The sequence below is a fragment of the Notamacropus eugenii genome, chromosome 1 (genome assembly GCF_028372415.1).
Source record: "Notamacropus eugenii isolate mMacEug1 chromosome 1, mMacEug1.pri_v2, whole genome shotgun sequence".
Taxonomy (NCBI): Eukaryota; Metazoa; Chordata; class Mammalia; order Diprotodontia; family Macropodidae; genus Notamacropus; species Notamacropus eugenii.
Genome location: NC_092872.1, coordinates 91,313,741 through 91,333,282, shown reverse-complemented (window position 1 = coordinate 91,333,282; position 19,542 = coordinate 91,313,741). Strand labels below are relative to the sequence as shown.

At 41.7% G+C, this 19,542-nt stretch overlaps 1 protein-coding gene across 1 annotated transcript in view; it reads left to right on the top strand.

Annotated features, from left to right (window-relative positions):
- Positions 1-884: 884 nt before the first annotated feature.
- Positions 885-19,542, top strand: part of LOC140504695 (uncharacterized) — a 179,634-nt gene continuing 160,976 nt past the window's right edge. The window contains exons 1-7 of the mRNA XM_072610020.1: positions 885-1,026; positions 3,734-3,784; positions 9,248-9,408; positions 13,111-13,181; positions 15,927-16,092; positions 16,494-16,631; positions 17,883-18,072. Coding sequence (XP_072466121.1) covers positions 966-1,026; positions 3,734-3,784; positions 9,248-9,408; positions 13,111-13,181; positions 15,927-16,092; positions 16,494-16,631; positions 17,883-18,072 — 838 coding nt within the window. The 5' untranslated portion in view covers positions 885-965. The remainder of the gene's footprint in view (positions 1,027-3,733; positions 3,785-9,247; positions 9,409-13,110; positions 13,182-15,926; positions 16,093-16,493; positions 16,632-17,882; positions 18,073-19,542) is intronic.

Sequence of the window (19,542 nt, the reverse complement as noted above, 5' to 3'; positions counted from 1 at the left end):
TCATTCCCATCTAGCTAGAAGAGATAGTGTAGTATAATGGATAGGGTACAGATGACTCATCCTAATTGGAAGTGCAATGTTCTATCCACTGCATCTCCTAGCTACCCTAGAGTCAAGAAAACTGGAGTTAAAATCCTGCCTCAGACGCTTACTAGCTGTGAGACCCTGGGCAAGGCACTTAACCCTGTTTGGCTCCATTTTTTCTTCTGTTAAGCAAGCTGGAGAAGGAAATGGCAAACCTCTCTAGTGTCTTTGCCAAGAAAATCCCCAAGGGGGTCAAGAAGAGTCAGACACAGCTGAAAAAGCAGCTGGGCAGCAGCAACAAATGTTTGTCCCTCCCCATTGTCCCCTCCTTCGAATCAATGGTAGACACTTCAAATCCAATATTAGTTCAGCTGGTTCTTGTTTCTCTGCTTAGTATAACCATGGGCAAGTCAGTTAACCTCTTTGGCCTCAGTTTCCTCATCTGTAGAATGAGAGGGTTGGATTCATGGGTCTCTAAGATCCCTTCCAGTTCTAAATGTTCCCATGATTCCCTCTGCATAGCTGCCTTCTTTTTTTCTGCTTTGCCCCTTCCCCAAATGAGGCCTGGGGAAGGGGAAATGCTTGCCTTTCATTCCCAGTGGGTTAGTAGTTCCATTAAGGGCTGTGAGTCTTGCCAGGCAAGAGGAGGCAAAACCCTCTCTTTTTCCAGGTTAGGAAAGGGGGATTTTTCTCATTGGTCAGTACCTTTTTTCCCCCTTCCTTTCAGATGAGGATCTTATAACTTTATCACAGGGTTCTGATTGGCTGGCAAGTTTCCTCCTGAAGCCCCTTCCCCTCCCCTCCCCACACCCCTCTGGCTAAGAAATGAAGCAGTGCATTGCTAGCTTGTAAAGAAAGTGTCCTTTCAGTGCTGCCCAGCTCAGAGCTGCCTTTGAGAAGTGGAGCTGATGTTTGGTTAACTTTGGGCTGAGGCGATCCTGATGGTCATGGGGCTCGCGGCTTTCGTCTTACTCTGCACTGTGGTGGCAGCAGCTACAGGGAGTAAGTAAATTATCACTTAAAGCAGCTGCAATTCTGGGTATTCTCTCCCCGCCCTCTACCCTGCTTCCAAATGATGTTGCTTCCATGGTCCTACCTTCCTCTGGGAGAGCACATTCTGCAGGGCAGAAGGGTTTTCCATAGTTGGAGTGTCTCTTGCCCTCTGCCTCCTCCTCCTCCTCCTCCTCCTCCTCAAGTCTTACTGTTTCACATCAAAGGCTTGTGAATGGAAGGAGAGAGGGAAAGTAAAGGGATAGCCCTTTACTGGTAATGTCAGAGAACCAGACTCTCATCTTCAGTCAGCAGCATTATCTAGGGAAACAGGGAAATGAGGTGGAGTTTGGGGAAACTTTAGGAAAAGTATTTCCCAGTGCCAGTCACTAAAATCTAGGGCAATGAAACGATTCCTGGATTACTATGTTTGGAAACTGTGTTTTTGAAGATATCAAACTGTCCCTCTGATAGGTGTCAAGCTTTGGAAGAAAGTAGATTATTTATCCTGGTCACCTTAGTGGAAATATCTAATGCAGAAATTATGTTTGAAAGAATTGAACTGTATAATTAGATTTGATTTGTTAGGTCTGTGCATGCAGGTGATGTCTATTTCAGAAGTTTGAAAGAGAGTAAGATATGACTGGAAGATTTAGTCTCGGGAAAGGAATTTAAAAAACAACCCACAAAAAACTTTGTGTTGGTTAGTTTTGATTTGCTAAATATGATTACTGAAGGACTGATCTGTAATTGCTTCCCTTGTTTTAGATTTTTTTAAAAAAGTTCATCAGAATGGAATGAGGACAGAGGGACTGCTTTGAGAATTCCTGTAGCTTGTCAGGCTTCATTACCTTAAGGGAAGAAGATTTTGCTTTTTTTCAGAATTCACAGGAGAATTCTTGTGGGATCACCTCATCAGGGATGCTGGGTGGCAGAGCAGATATGATTAAATGGGGGAAAAGGGGGTAAATGTATACTTTTATGCTACTGAAAACTTAAAGCTGGCCCTTTCATAAAACTGTTTAATTTGGCACATGGGCTCCCATCTAAGGTGTCTTGGGGAAAGAATATATTATTTCAAAGGGAAGTCAGATGGGTGAAACTATATGGGGTTGAAATGTGACTTTACCCTTCTGACAATTAATTAAACATTAGCTCTGCTTTAAAAAAACAACTTAGATTTGGATCAAAGAGGGTCAAAACTTTCAGAATAAGTATCAGAAATCCTGTTGTTCTTGATTACTTTAAAGGCTTTTTATGATCAAAGGGGGAGGAGTTCTCCTTTATAAAATGCTTTTTCTTTTCCTTTTTTTCCCAATTAACAAGCAAAAATACCTTTTTAGGAACTCAACTTGGTATTTTTAAATACTCATAGACAGTCATTTTCTTCTTGGAGGTGGAACTGAAACTACAGAAAGCACAAAAATCCCTGTAAAATCCAGCCACTATTTATAATATTGCCCCTTGTTTTATGAAATTTTGGTTACTTCTTGGCAAAATTATAAAGAGCAATGTTGTTGCACTTGGGCCAACTTGCAGAGATACGAGTAGATTCACTTGGGTGTGTGAGCGCTAGATGTGTGAAGGACAATCTAGTAGGGCATCTAGATGGCAGGGAAGGGAGTGTATCAAGCGGCCATATTGTTAATTTCCTCTTCATTTTCCACTCTGGCACAAAACTCTAGTGGTCCCATTATAGTTATAGTCCTATCGTTGGAGAATGGAATATGTTTCACAAGTGTCTATGTGGCTTGGGTTTAGCCAGATGAAAAGGGGACAGAAGAGAAAAAAGCTTGAGCTTCAAGTGCCAAGTGATTTCTGTTTAATAGTTGGGTCCAGGGGTGGTCTGGTACATGCTGATCAGTCTGCTCTCAGAAAATGCAGGGCACACTTTTAAGTTGAGTCTGTCTGCATATTCATATTTTCTCCATTGATTTCTTAAGTCTAGACCACTAACAGAACAATAAAATCCAGCTCTGATTTGTAGCATTTGCTGGTTTCTGAGGTGGTAAATGCTCACATTAAAAATTAAACAATCTCAAGAATTAGTTCCATTGGGTTCCTTCACTTCCCGGTGTAGGTCCATTCCTACAGGGTGGGCAGAAGAGAAAACGTTAAGTCATCAATAAGATAGAGAAGCCTAGATTCTGGCTAATTTGAGAGTGAAGAGTCTATGTCTATCCTTTTTTTTTTTTCCTTTTCCTCCATTAGAGGAACAAGGTTGAACTAATACCCTCTTTACACTCACTCAACACCCAAAGGATCGCCATCATAGGACCATAAGTTAGGGGTAGAAAGGACCTGAGGGACCATCCTGGCCAACTCCTCTAATTTTATAGATGAGGAAACACATGTTAGAGATGTGGACAAGGCCACACAGTAACTAACTGAGGTCTTCTGGTTCTAGACCCAGTTCTCTTGCCAAAGGAGCACAGGGGCAATTGCCTCCAAATGTCAGGTAACTAGGGAGAGTTGAGTCTACCCGAGTCAAAAACACTTGCTTCAGCAGGAGACAGGAGGGCTATGGTTCTATCGTAAATGGGGAGTGGAAGAATGAGGTGACAGGCCACTGGCCAACAGCCCCTTGAAGCCTCACAGCACCTGGAGGTGGTATTTCAAGTTCTCTGCAAGCCAAAGGCATGGGGGGCTGGACCTGAAGTTTCACAAGCATGCTTTGTAGTTGGGCTACACCTCCTACAAATTTTGTTTATTATTCCAGAAACTCCAGAGAATCCAGGGCAGGAAGCTTCCTGTAGGACAGAGTGTGCTGGTGAGTGAGATACGCTGGACCGTGAAGTTAACTCGTGGGTGTTCCCAGCAGGCTTGGCAGTTTGAGGTTTCCATCCTCGCCTCTTCTCCCTCTCTTTCTCAGTTTAATAAGTGATGAGGATGATGATGATTGTCACTAACATTATTAAGAGCTTACTGTGTGGCAGGCACTGGACTAAGTGCTTTACAAATGTTATCTCACTTAACATCCACTCAGTAGTTTGCAGGTCTGGGAGGGGTACCTGCCAGTGGCAGTGGCTCTGCTAGAGGTGCCTTGGAGATAACCTTGAGAGTAGCCACGGCCGCTGAGCTTGAGGAACAGCAGTCTCCATCTACTCTACACCCCTTCTATTCCTAAAGAATTTGAACAATAAGTGAAAGGGCAGAAAGAAAACCTGTGATGGACTGGTGACACCCATCCAGGCTTTCTGGCTGTTTCTTTTCAAAATGTATGCGATTGATGTCTTTCTATCACATTTATTTCTTTTAAAATTAATTTTGTTTTTTAAAAAATTAATAATTACTTATTTTCTTTTTCAAAGTTTAATGTTTTTTATTTTTTGCAATTAACAAGCATTTATTTTTTCTTTTCTGCTGTTAAAGAGGAAAAAAATCACCTTTATAACAAAAAGCATAATTGAGCAAAACAGATTTCATCACTGGCCATGTTTATTCTGATCAATATATGTCCCATTCTGGCCATCTGGTTGTTTCTTTTTATGTATTTTATTTATGTCTTTATATCACAGTTATTTCTTTTAAATTTTAATTTATTTTTTCAAAAATTAACAATCATTTATTTTCTTTTTTGTAGTTCAATTTTTTTTTTTGCAATGAACAGCATTTATTTCCCCCCCCCCCCACCATAATAAAAAAACAAAACAAATCACCAGAGCCAAAAACCTTTATAACAAATATACATAGTCAAGAAATACAAACTCCTGCATTGGCTAGGTCCATTCTGTCCAATGCATGTTTCGTGAGATGGGTACTGTGAATAATCATCAGTCTCCTGGACTTGTGGTCATTTTTGAAGGAAAAAAACCCACCTGTTCTTCCTCCTCTGACCTCCGACCCCCACCCCACTTTGAAGCCCTCCTTGCACTAGACAAAAAGCAATCAAACAAAAATATCTCCTTAAAAGAGGGGCAGCTAAGTGGCACAACAAACAGAATGCCAGGCTTGGAGTCAAGAAGACTCAGGTTTCTACATTCAGATCCAGCCTCAGATACTTACATCTGTGTGCCCCTGGAAGAGTCACTTAACCCCATTTGCCTCAGTTTTTTCACCTGAAAAATGAGCTGGAGAAGGAAATGGCAAATCACTCTGGTATCGTTGCCAAGAGAACCCCACATGGGGCCATGAGGAATTGGACACAACTAAACAGCAACAAAGCCTGACAGAATGATAGTATCCGACGTTATATACAACATTCTGCCCCAGTAGTCCTCTGGACCCTCTGTCGAGAAGAGCTCCACTCTCTGTTCTCTCTCCAAAACTGTGACTGGTTTTACAATCATCCCAAGCTTGGCTTCTTTTTTGTAGTCTTTTCATTTCCTTTGTGGTGGCTGTTGTAGATAATACTCCTTTGGATCTGTTATTTTGATCTGTACCAATTTATACAAATCTTTCCATGTTTCTCTAAATTCCTCATGGTCATGCCTTTTTGCTACTCAAGAATACTCCCATTAGACACATATACCATAGCCTTTTCAGCTTCTTTTAAGGGCTTTGCCTTATCCTTGGTAGTTGCGAATTCTGCAAATACTTAACCAGGTGTGATAGAACCAGCATAGCCATAGCTTACATGGGCATGGTGCTTTAAGATTTGCAAAGGACTTCACATAAAAGGAATCCCTAGGGTCTTAGCTTACATCTTTAATGGCTCAGAACTTCACTAAGATTTTGGGGATACCCTCCATGGTTTTTGAAAGTCACAATAACCTTGTGAGGTAGGTGCTGCGATTATTTTCATGTTATAGATGGGGAAGCTGAGAAGTTAATCAGCAACATCAAGCATTTATTAAGCACTTGTTATGGACAACCAAGTGGCACAGGGGATAGAGTGCTGGACATGGAGTCAGGAAGACAACTTCCTGAGTTCAAATCTGGCCTCAAATACCTGCTAACTGTGTGACCCTGGGCAAGTCACCTAAGCCTGTTTGCCTCACAGTCTTCTTCTGTAAAATGACTTGGAGAAAATTTTCATACCAGAGAAGAAGTCTGAATTTGTTTTCTTTTATAGTGTGCTTACAGTATTAGAAGATAAAATATGTTGATATTATATAATACTATACATCTATTTTATCCATTTCTGAGTTTCTAAATTTTTCTGTGTCATCTACTCACCTTTGCGTGTCACTTATGACTTCCATAAAACGCCCCCCAAATCCTGATTTAATTTTTTAGACTGACCCAAGATACAGTGAAATCTTAATGGACAAAATTGAGATGTGGTAAGGCTTAAGTGGTTGGGGAGATTGAGGTCTTCAAAAGAAGGTAATATTTAATTGATTATTCAAGAAAGCAATGGATGTCAAGAAGGAGAGGTGATGAGGGAGAGCATTCCAAGCAGAGGGCACAGTCAGAGCAAAAGTATGGAGACGGAAGATGTGTCATGTTGGGAGAAATAGGAAATACGTCAATGTGGCTGGACCATAAACTACATGGAGGGGAGGAAAACATGAGAAGACTGGAAAAGAAAGAAGGGGCCAGGTTAACCTAGCATCACGTTGCTAGTATATGTCTGAGACAGGATCAGAAGTCAAATGTGTCTAGTCTCTTGAGTCTAACCATATATATATATAACATGTAATATCTCATTGGATCTTCTTGACAATTGACTTTGATTTGAGAGAGGGAGGGTTGTGTACAGTCACCAACCTCACTTTCTCCTCTTGAGCCGTCTGGATCCAGTGTCCAGATATCCATCAGTTTGACTGGAGATGGCCCAGGGTGTAATGGGAGACCCTTGCCCTTTTAGGCTAAAGTCTTTTCAGGTACTCACTTGAAGTAAGGTAATGCCCATTCAGGGAATAGGCCTTGCCACTTTAAGAAGTGACTTAAGGGTTGGTCCTTTAATTAAAAAGAATTTTTTAAAATTAACTTTATTTTAGAATTAAAATTAAATTTTAATTAAATTTACTTAAATTAGTTAACTAAAAAGAAAACAAAACAAGACAAAAATAAAAAAATAAATCAAGTTGGGAGGGGAAGACCCTCAGGGTTGCTGTTCCAAAGGGAAACTGTTACCATTGCCCTTCACTCTAAATTCAAAGCTGGGAGGGCAAGTTATGTCATCATTTCCCTGATGTCATGGTCCTCTTCGAAAACGAAAGACAAACACAATCTATGAATAGACCAAGCTGCCTGGATGGGGACCCAGCCAGTTGGGTAACTCAGCTCTCCCTCTCCTTCTCTCCAAAGGGAGGTAATTTCCAGTTAACTTGGGGTTTACTGCCTAGATTCCTTCCCTCCCTCCCTCCTTCCTTCCTTCCTTCCTCCTTCCTTCCTTCCTTCCTTCCTTCCTTCCTTCCTTCCTTCCTTCCTTCCTTCCTTCCTTCCTTCCTTCCTTCCTTCTCCCCAGTTCACCCTGAAGCTCATACATTGGCCATACATGCCCAGACTCCATTTAATGGCCATCCTGGCTTTGAGTGAATTTAGAGTACAGGTCAATGGTAACTGTTTGTCTTTGGAACAGCAACCCTGATAGTCTTCCCCTCCCAGCTTTTTTGTTTTTTTCTTGTTTTGTTTTCTTTTTAATTAAAGGGGCCAACTCTTAACTCACTTCTTAAAAAGGTGAGGCCCTGAATGGGCTTTACCTCACTTTAAGTGAGTAGTCTAAAAGGACAAAGGTCTCCCATTGTTTCCTGGACCATCTCTAGTCATCTTGATGAATATCTGGTCACTGGACTCAGATGGCTCAGGAGAAGAAAATGAGGTTGGTGACCTTGCACAGCGCTCCCTCACTTAAAATAAAGTCAACTGTAAGTCATGTCATCATCTTGATGTCACGGTCCTCTTCAAAAATGAATGACAAGCACACAACAATGACAACTCTGTGAAATATGGATTATTAGTATACCCATTTTACAGAGGAGGAATCCGAAGCTGAGAGATTATGATATGCTTTGTGGCTATTGACATTAAGTGCTTAATAAAGTGTTTTATCTACCTGTCTACTCAACTGACTTGTATGAGTCTCAGTAGCTCAAGTTTGCCCTTCAGCTAGGTAGTCTTATTAGTTGTTGTGGAGTTGTTTCAGGACTCTCTATGAACCCATTTGGATTTTTTTGGACAAAGATATTGGTTTGTGGTTTGCCGTTTCCTTCTCCAATTCATTTTACAGATGAGGATTGAAGGCAAGGAGAGGTTCCGAGACTTGCCCAGGGTCATGCACCTAGTAAGTATCTGAGGATGGATTTGAACTCAGGTCCTCTTGACTCCAGGGCCAGGATTCTATCCACTCTGCCACCTACCTTGCCCTCTGCTCTCCCCACCCCTCACCCCCAAGTATTTTTATAATCAAGTGTTGTCATTATGATTCAGTGATGTCCAACTCTTTGGGACCCTGCGGACCATACTGTCCATGGGGTTTTCTTGGCAAAGATACTAGCATGGTTTGCCATTTCTTTCTACAAGGCAAACAGAGGTTAAGTGACTTGCCTAGAGTCACACAGCTAAAGTGTCTGAGGTTGAATTTGAACTCGGGTCTTCCTGACTCCAAGTCCAGAGCTCCATCCACGAAGCTGCCTAGCTGCCTCACCTAGTACATAGTAAGCCCTTAATAGCTGTTGATCAGTCTATTGCTATGTCTCATCCTCTCCTCCCTCCAACCCTCAATTAGACTAAAAGCAACTTGATGGCAGGCACAATATTGCTTTTTAACTTTCCCTTTATAATATCTAGGACGGTTTTTTTTAAAATTTTTTTTACTTTGTAATTTGATCCATGTGAGAAGCTATTATCTAGGAGCCTTTTTTCCCCAATGCTGATTGGCAATTTCTCTGCAAACAAGTAGTCTTTATAGAGTTGGAGCATGGATAACTTGAGTGATTTGCTTATAGTAATCCAACCTGTGTCTCTGGACCAGAGTCTACACCATGGCTACATTTCTCCTTAAGCAAAATAGACACTTAATGTTTTATTGAATTGAATTGGACAGATGGAGGTCCAGAGAGGAATAATCTCTGGAGGGCTGACCTTGGAATTTACAAGACCCAAGTTCAAATGCTGGCTCTGCCATATACTACATGTGTAACATTTAGTACCTTACTTAATCTCTCTGTTCCTCAGTTTTCTCACTTGTAAAAAATGAGAGAATTGAATTAGATGTCTTTTCTGATTTCTGGACCTATATGCTATGTTGCATGATTTACATACTGTGGGTGAGTTTGCCGAGGCTATGGGCTGGTCTGCTTAGGATTCCATTCCAGTTGGCAGCTGCCCCTCTCCTGTTCCCTAGGTCCTGGTGTGTTGTACTTCTCCAAAGGTACCCGATACAGCTATCGCTATTCCACCAGCAGTGGTACCTCTCTGCAGGGCAGTGGGACCCAAAAGAGCAGTCTTGGGCTTGAGGGTCTGGTGATCCTGGATGTTATCAGCAGGTGCCACATGGTACTATGGGTGAGTATCCTCAGTATCCTCCCAGGAGGGTTACACTAAAACCAACAGGGCAGGCAGAAACGGTCACTTCTGAGGCTTGTTCTTTACATGTTAGAGACACAGCTCAACTACAGAAAGCAGAAACTCTTAATAGACCCACAGAAATTCTTGACATCAGAAGATCATAGTTCTAGGGATGTAAAGGACCTCCGAAGCCATCTATTCCATCACCTTCATTTACAAATGAGGAAACTGAAGCTCAGGGAAGTTAAGTGACTTGCCTCAGGTCACACAAGCAGTAAGTGTCCAAGACAGGATTCAAACCCAGATCTTCCAACTCCAGAGTCATTGTACCATGTTACCTCCCCCCTCTCCCCTGGTCACCAAATGTACCCAGAGAAGCTCTGCTGGAAGGAAGAATTATAAAATAATATTTTAATATATGGGTCACATAGGTTCAGAGGAACAACCAGACCCCAAACTTCTCCTGGTCTCTTCTAGCTTCCTCAGGATGACACATCCAGGACTAACCTGAAGCCAACTTGTGAACTGGGAAAAGTTTTATTTTATTAGTAATATTTCTTGAGTGCCTGTTGTGTGCAGAGCCCTATATAAGATCTACCAGGGAATACAGAGAAATATGGACAAGCTGTGATATTTACCTTTGAGGGTTTAATTCCTTTTTGGCAAGATGAGAGCTATAGCAAAACAAAGGGGGAAAGATTCAAAGTTCAAGGAAGGGCATATGGAAAATGTTCTCAAACAAGGAGGATGTACCAGAAGAGTCCAGAGAAAGGTAAGATCCCTCAGGAATGAAGTGGTCCAGGAAGGATTTAGCCAGACTAAAGTTTCATGCCTGAATGACAGGTACAAGAACCATTGAGAGAAATAAGGTTGTTGAGGGAGGGAGGGGGAGAGAGAGAGAGAGAGAGAGAGAGAGAGAGAGAGAGAGAGAGAGAGAGAGAGAGAGAGAGAGAGAAGAGAGAGAGAGAGAGAGAGAGAGAGAGAGAGAGAGAGAGAGAGAGGAGAGAGAGAGAGAGAGAGAGAGAGAGAGAGAGAGAGTGAGTCATGGGATAATAGATCTGGAGCTATGAGGGATCTCAGAATCTGTCTAATGTAATTCCCTCATTTTATAGATGGGGAAACTGAGGCCCAGGGAGTTTAAGTGATTTGCCTAAAGCCACACAGATAGTAATTTTGGGGAAGATCATAGTTGATAAACATTTATTAAGTGCTTTCTATGTACTAGTCACTGTGCTAAGTGCCAAATCATAGATTTAAAACTGTAAGGGATCTGAGAGGTCATCAAATCCAACCCCTGCATTTTATAGATGAGGAAACCAAGACCTAGGGCCCTAAAACATACAAGGAGTAAGTGGCAGAGAGGCAGAGATTTTGAACCTAGAACTTGTGACTTCAGAACCAGTGAGTATACCTTCTACTGTAGCTGCCTCCTCAGATAGAAGGAAAATGATGATCTTGGTTCTGGGTAGAGTCTGAGATTTGAAGAGTCTCTGGGATATCCAGATGAAAATGCTTCACAGGAAGTTAAAGATGTAGGTAAGACTAGAGCTGAAAGAGAGAGGTCAGGGCCAGAGAGTTTCATTTGGACGTTGCCCAATGAAGAGGTGATAGTTGATAGTGAAGCCCCCATTCCCTTTTTTTCCATGATCCTCTTCTATTTTCTGTACTTTCCACCCTCATTTCCTAACTGTAGTCATCCAGGGCCATCATTCTAACCTTGGACTGCTCAGAGCCCCCAGTCATGATTTCCTAACTAGGACATGCCTTGTCCTTCTTATCAAATCTTACATGTCTTCTGTCCCATTTCTCCAGATCTCCTCTGTGGAACTAATTCTCTTAATAGACTCCTTGGATATAAATTTAATAAGGAGGACTTCATATTGTCTTTAAACTCAAAGGAATGAGAAAAAGATGACTAACTGGAAATACTTAGAACCACAAAACATTAGAATGAGAATTACTTTGGAGATTCTCTGCTATAAACTTCATGTTCTACAAATGAAGAGACTGAAACCCAAAGAGATTAAATGACTTGTTCTAATAACTGGCTGTGTGACTGTGAGTGAGTCATTTTTAACCTATCAATGCTCTAGGCAACTCTTTAATTCTATTTTTTAGAAGGTACATTAGTAGAGTGACCTCTGTCATCTGAGAGCTCCCTATATCAATGAAATCACAGATTGGATCTCTCTTCCTAGCTGGCACTAGAATCCAGATCTCCTGATTTGTAGTCTGGTGCTTTCTGCCTTGTAGGGAAGAGGAGGGAGGTTTTTCTCCCTGCTCTTCAAATATCATCCTTTTGGTAGCTTTGCCAATTTGAGAATCCTGACTCTGGATGTTTCAGATGGTGGCAGACATTGGTAACTAGAAGATGCTTAGTCCTTGGTGTGGTGGGTTGAAAAGAAGTCTGGCTTCTTTTAGGTCCTTGGCCTTTGGGGATATGTTTATGTGAATGGCTTTTCAAAAGTCATCCCAAGATGACCATATATATCTTCTTTTCTCTAATTAAATTTATTTATTTTCAGTTTTCAATATTCACTTCCACAAAATTTTAAATTTCAAATTTTCTCCCTATCTCCCCCTTACCCTACCCCAGTACAGCATGTATTCTGATTATCCCTTCCTCCAATCTGCCCTCCTTTCTATCATCCCTCTACCCTCTCTTATCCCCATCCCTTCTATTTTCCTGTAGAGCAAGATAGATTTCTATACCCCATTGCCTATATATCTTATTTCCTAGTTGCATGTAAAAACAAATTTTAACATTCATTTTTAAAGTTTTAAGTTCCGCATGTTCTCCCTTCTTCCCTCCCCACCCATTCTCATTGAGAAGGTAAGCAATTCAATATGGGTTACACTTGTGTAGTCATTTATGCAAAACACTTCCTTAACAGTCATGTTGTGAAAGACTAACTATATTTCCCTCTATCCTGTCCCACCTTCCATTTATTCTGTTCTCTCCTTTGACTTGTCCCTCCACAAAAGTGTTTGCTTCTGATTACCCCTTCTCCCAATCTGCTGTCCTTTCTATTATTCCCCTCCCCCTTGCTTTCCTGTAGGGTAAGATAAACTTCCATATCCAATTGAGTGTGTGTGCTATTCTTTCCTGAAGTCAAATCTGATGAAAGTAAGGCTCATTTATTCCCTATTACCTTCCCCTCTTCCCCTCCATTGTAAAAGCTCTTTCTGATGGCTATATATTCTTAAAAACTGTGGTCAAGAAAAAAAAAACATGGCAGTTTCATGCTCTTATGATCACCAACCTGGTTCTTTTTTTTCCTAGTAGCATCCTACCCAAAGCAGATGGATGTAGAGATAGAGAGACAAGACTCTCTTTGCATAGTAGATAGTATCATAGTTATCAGAACTGTGGTTTCAATGGTATGGGGACTCCCAGATGAAGGAACTCCCTCTACCAATGCAGGTGGACAACTTCTCTATAATTTGGAGTCTTAAGAGTGTTGCCTAGAACCCTAAAAGGGGAAAATGACTTGCCCAGAGTCACACAACCAAGACCAGTCAGAGATGGGGCTTGAATCTTGGTCTTTCTGGCTCAGAAGTCAGCGCTCTATTTATTCTACCATGCTGACTCTTTCGACATGTCACCAGAGATAATTAAAAGCTAAATAAATTATCTTTGAAAATTGAATGATATTAATATCTCTCAAGAAAATATAACTAGCAGCATTTTCATCTTAGCTCCAAGACATCCGGGTTAAGTCTTCTCTGGAATCCAAAGAAGAGCCTATGAAGGAGTCAGAGAGTTTAAGGTAAGGAAACAAGTCTCGAGATTGCTTTCACCCGGGTTGAAATGACTAACTCTGTTCCAACATGGATCCTGGCCAGATTGGTTCTGTAAATTACTAATGCCCCTGAATGGTTTGAAAAACCCTGTTCAGGTACTTAGACTAGTGGAGAGGCCCCCAGCACTACTTAAGGACCTTGTGAACGCCTGAAACACGAATGAGGGTTGTCTTTTTACTTCCATCTACATGAAACATCATAATCCAAGCAGAAAAATGCTTAATGAAGGTTGGTGAATACCAGGGGTGAGGAACTTTTAACCTCAAGGCCACATGTGGCCTCCCACTCCTGGTGAATACAGTATAAAGTGAGAGGGGCAGCTAGGTGGTGCAGTGGGTAGAGCACCAGTGCAGGAATCAGGAGGACCTGAGTTCAAATCTCACTTGACACTCACTAGCTGTGTGACCTTGGGCAAGTCACTTAACCCCAACTGCCTCATCCTGGGTCATCTCCAGTCATTCTGATGAATATCTGGTCGCTGGATCCAGATGGCTCTGGAGAAGTGAGGCTGGTGACCTGCACGGCCCTCCCTCATTCAGAACAAAGTCAAGTGCAAGTCATGTCATCATTTCTTTGATGGCATGGTCTTCTTCGGCAACGAAGGACAAACACACATACAAGTCAAGAAGCTACAGTAAGAAGCTGGGTGCTGAGAAATGGGTTTGCCTCTCCTCTGGTGGAAGAAATTTGTTCCCTATCTTTTCTTGAATGTTGAAACCGTGTGTGTGTGTGTGTGTGTGTTTGTGTGTGTGTGTTGTGAATGTCTACATTAGCACAGAGCTGCTTCTCCCTATAAAGCAGCCCCTTAATCTGCATTCCTACTCATGTGGTTTGAGGGTAGCCTGATCCCAAGTGAAAAATCTGGCTCTTATTTTCCCCTTCGAACTCTTGCTCTCTGTACTCCCATCCTAGAGATGGAGGGTGAATTATATAAAACTTAGATTTGGTTTATTTCCAGTCTTTCCTAAAAGGGGAGTACAAAGGCACTCAATGTACAGCGTAGATCAGATCTTGGACAGCTACTTATATACCTCTAAACCTGTGGTTTTGGTAATGGAGGGAATTCCCAATGTGGAAATTCCCTCCGTAGATTTGGTTTGACAACTGCCTGGAACTTAGGGAGTTACTCAGGACACCACAAGGTTAAATGACTTTCCCAGGGTCACCTTGTCAGAGGCAGGATTTGATCTTGGGTCTTCTTGGTTCCAAGGCCAGCTTTCTATCCACTAAACCTTTCATGTCTTTGAGACTGTGAGCTCTTTGAGAGTTGGAACTGTCCTTTGCCTTCCTTCATATACCAGTGCTCAGCATAGTGCCACAATATTATCGACTATTTGACCAGTTTCTTATATCTGTATTTTATCTATCTATCTATCTATCTATCTATCTATCTATCTATCTATCTATCTATCTATCATCCATCCATCCATCCATCCATCTATCCATCTACTGTGTATATATGTATAGATATATGTATGTACACACATACAGATAGATGTACATACACACCCCCAACTGAGTTTCTTGCCTTTCCAATCCCATTAATGTCAAGCTCACTTCTGGTAAGTCCCACCACCACCATGGAAATGGAGCAACCGATATTCCAAAGTTCTGCATTTTCTCTCATCTCCTAACTTCCCAAAGATGAGATTTTTCTAGAGAACTGCTTCTGTCTCATCATCAAGAAAAGCCACTTAATTGTCTTGGTCAATCCAAGTAATCTCCTGGTATTGTCCTATTGACCAGCTTCCCAGGCCTCCCCCAAGAATGGGACTCTTTAGGAGACAGTTACTTCAAAGCTGAGAGTCAAATGGAGCCGACTAAACCCTGGCTCTCCTCATCTCTCCAGCTTTCTTTTTTTTTCTTTTATTTTAAATTCATTTGTTAGAGCTTTTGTCTGAGGATATGGGAACGCTGAAGGGGCAGATGGATCCTCTGCTCAAAGGCTTGCTTGGGGAGGAACCGCTCAAACGGGGCGGTGATGTCTATTGTCCAAAGCTCCTCATCAGAAATGCTAAGTCACCGGGATGGAAAACATTGGGCTTCTTGAAGCCGAGAGAGTGACACTCACTGTTCTGGGTGGTCAGACTCCATTAGTGTTTCCCCAGCACAGGCAAAGACGTGTGACCCGAGACCCAGTGAGGATCGCTGTCCAAGAGGGTCTAGACTGCAGAAAAATGCTGGGAAAAAAGTGTGCTTCAGGGAGGGAGATCTTGAAGATATGAGAACAGGAGAGACATAGATCATAGATTATAGGATGAAACCATAAATTGAGAGCAAGATGGGACCTTTGTAGTCATCTAGTCTAGCCTCATTTTAAACAAAATGAAACCAAGGCCCCAAGAAATTAAATGATTTGCCCAAGGTCACTTTGCCCAAGTAATAAATAGTGGACATGGCATTTGAAATCAAGTTCTCCTGTTTCTAAATTCACCGCTTTTTCTACTGTATCATACTTCTCTGAAACAGACCCAGAAGCTATTGAGGTAAGGAAGAATGATGGGAAGGGACACTGTAGGGAAGAAGGCTGGAAATCAGAAGTATAAAATTTGGATGGTATAAAAGAATTAGAAACAAAAGCTAAGCTCCTGCTGTTTGCTGGGCCCTTCACCTCTGAAAGCCCTTCCTGGTCTAAATGTATGATTCTATGATTCCCAGTTTGCTTCACTGGGATTGAGGGACTCAGCTTAATTCTACTTGGTTCCACATAGGATGACTTTGGAAAAGTTCCCACTTTCCTTTGTATTTCGTGATGGGAAGATTCCAAAGATCTGCCCCCAACAAGGAGATCCAAGCTGGGTTGTGAACATCAAACGTGGTATCTTGAGTCTCCTTCAGACCAGCCCTGGAACTACCATCCCAGAAACCATTGATGAGGTGAGTTTGGGTACTTCTTGGCTAGAGTATAGCATGGCATATCTTGGCTCCCCAAAGCCTGCTAATTGCACTAAGAAGCTTGGGTGTGTTTGGTTGAAACGAGAGAAACAAAGCGCTATTTTTAGTTTGGATTCCCTATCTGAGCAAGACCAGCCACACGATTTTTCTTAAAGGGTCTAGGGTCTAACTGAGAGATTCAGGTAAGATGTAGAGGAGGGATGTGTGTGTGCATGTGTGTGCATGTGTGTGTGTGTGTGTCTGTGTGTGTGTGTTGGAGGTAGGAGAGAAGGAGGAAGAAGGAAGAAAGGAGATGGGGGAGAGAAAAATAAATAAAAGAAGGAGATGGGGAGAAAGGGAGAGAAATTCTGATATCATTCATATGCCTACGGCTTTGGTTCTAGGTTGATGTCTTGGGAAAATGCCCTACCACATATGAGAGAAAAGGTCCCCGACTCCTGAAGACAAAGGATTTAAACCAGTGTTCCCTCCGACACCATGGGTTTACTTTTCTTCGGTCAGAGGTTCTTCCAGGAATGCCAGTAAGTATTATTGACCTGTGTTGTAGTCTCAACCTGGACTCCTGAGACTTTTCAAGAAGGAATGTGTTGTTTCTCACAAGCTTGCAAAATCCATCTATTGAATCTAGAGCTTAATCAGCAATCAGTCACTGTTTGGACAGAGCTACTTAACCGTTTTCTCTATCTGGTTCCAATTCTCATTTCCACAGTTACTGATCTGCTCAATGCCTCTGTAACTTAAATTAATGAAGAATAAGATGTGACAAACTCTGGAGGCTAATTCAAGATTCCAATGGTCCTATAACATGGAGTATTTTCTGAGGAGAAATTCTGGTGTGTTTCACACAAGATGAACCACAGTGTTCTCCTGGGTCTCATTCAAGACTACAAAGCATAAGGGTAGGCAGAACCACAGGACCATAGACCAAGGGAGCTAAAAAGGCCCCTAGACCTCCATCCAACTTCATCTTCTGTAATTATTAGGGCTATATTTTCAGAGTTGGAAGGAATCTTAAAGTCATCTAGTCTAGACTCCCATTTTACAGATGGAGAAACTGAGGTCCCAAAAGGTGGTAATTCTTTCCCAGAGCCACATAGATAGTGACTAAGCCAGGATTTTAACACATGTCCTATGATGACTTCAAGTCTAATGTTCTTATCTATTGACCCACAGTGACACATGAGGGTACTAAAGTCTAGAGACTTAAAGCAACTTATCCAAAGCCACAGAGTGATATATGGCAGAACCAGGACTAGGACCCAGCCCCCTTGATTTGCATTCCATGCTCTTTCTACCCTGCCATGTTTCCTTTCTAATTAAAGATGCACATACATCTGTAGGTTCTATATACATATGCATATATCAACTTATGCAGCCTGTTTTTTTAAAATAAATTTATTTCAATGAACAAAAATCTATTTTCTCTCCCTCCCATTCACTCTAACTGAAAAATGAGATAAAACAAACCCTTGTGACAAACATGTATAGTCAAGCAAAACCAATCCCCATAATTGTTTTATAATTTTATAATTGTTCCTTTAGGACTTTTCCCCCTATTTTTTCTTTTCTCTCTCACCTACCCCGAATTCAATAGATGAATTGATCCCAATACTCCCAAAACATGGTAACGGTAGAATGATGAGAAGCCTTTCTCACCAAAACCAACTTGGCCAAAGTGGTCTCTAGGTTCGGACTCACTGTCTTGGGTCAGAGTCCACATTCTGTTGGAGTCTTTGTTGTTGTCTCTGAGATATTTTCTCTCCTCTTCTCAGTCCCCACAGCCGATCTTGGCTTCAAAGCTGGAATGCTACCAGAGTTTCCAGGAAGGTCTGCTGGAGGACACAGCCTGCACAGAGTTTGATGTAGTCAGACCCTTCTCTGAGAAGGGGAATGGTGTACAGACAAGGACACATTCCACCCTGAGCCTCCTGCATGTGAGGCCCCAGGCCCTGTCCATCAAAGGTAACTGCTACGTCTAGACAGGGGGCAGATTGTCTGCCCTTGACCACAAAAGTAGCTCCATCAGAGAAGGTTGAGTGTGGGTATTAGAATCCCATAATTCTTCACCTAGAAAAAAATCTTGAAATATTGTTTTTCCCTCTGTCTCTGTCCAGGACTTCCCTGAGACATTCCAGACAGATGATAAATTCAACCTGTTTTTGAAAATATCCAGAAAAGAAGATTCTACTTTTATCTTAGTACTTTATGAATTCATTCTGCCTAACCCTGTCACTCCTGACCTATCTTATTCTATCTCCCCTGAGGATACCCCATTCAAATGAATTTCTGTCAGTCATGAGAATTCCTTCTTAGGCTTCTAGGTCTGACTGGTACAGAACATATTGATATTTTGCTCAGTTTTGGGCATCATGATTTATTTTAAATTTTATTTTTGAATTTTGAATCTAAAACACCAAAGAGGATGAGCATTTCTATAGACAAAGCAGAACACAAAAAGGGTTGTACATGTAGCTCCCAAATCAACAATTTAGAAGGGACATTGATGGATGAGGGGGCATTCAGTGGGAGGTGGCCAGGAAGCCATGGCAGATGGAAAACAGCTGAAGGAGACTGGAATATTGATCCTGAAAAGAGAAAAAAAAAACCCTCTGGGGTTGGGGAAGGGGAGGAGGCAACACTGTTCTGTTAAAAAAATAAAAAAATAGAAAAAGAGAGTAGGTTGGTTGGACATTGTTCCAGTGGACAGAACTATAATTTGATTGATGGATAAGGTTATATAGGTGGAAATGACAGGGGATTCTTGTTTGAGTTCATTTAAGTCCCTAGTACCAAGGAGGCAGTAGAGGGTAGTAGAAAGAATACCAGTTCTGGGGGCCAGAGTTAGTCTATGAACAAGCATTTTATTAAGTACTTAATCTATGCAAGGTACTGTGCATCCCCTTAAGCACTGGGGATGTATACAAAAACAAGCAAAAACACAATCCCTGCCCAACTTAGTCTTGGGGGACTTGAGTTTAACTACTTTCCATCTCTGTGATCTTGGACAAATCATTGGGCCTCAGTTTCCTCATTTGTAAAAATGAGTGAGTAGGAATAGATGGCCTCTGAGGTTCTATCTAGATCTCAATCAATGTTTTCTTGTTTAGTGCCCTACAGAAAGAGGTACTATGTTGCTGAGATGCCTTCATAGGATTGAAAACCTCTCTGGCTTCCCTTTTCTTGGCAAAATGATTATTTATCTTCATAGAGCCTGGTCTCAGTAACTAGAACATTCTCCTTATGTCTTGTGGGAATGCCCATGAATATGTTGGCCTTTGTTCACAAAGGATCTGGGATTTGGAAGCTCCTCCATCCTTGCTGGTTATAAGGCAAGAGTCAGACTCCCTTTTTGGGGGAAGAGTCAGTTTCAGCATAGAGCTACGAATCTTCCCATGGAGACTTTAAAAACCAGCTTCTTTCTTTCCCCCTAGG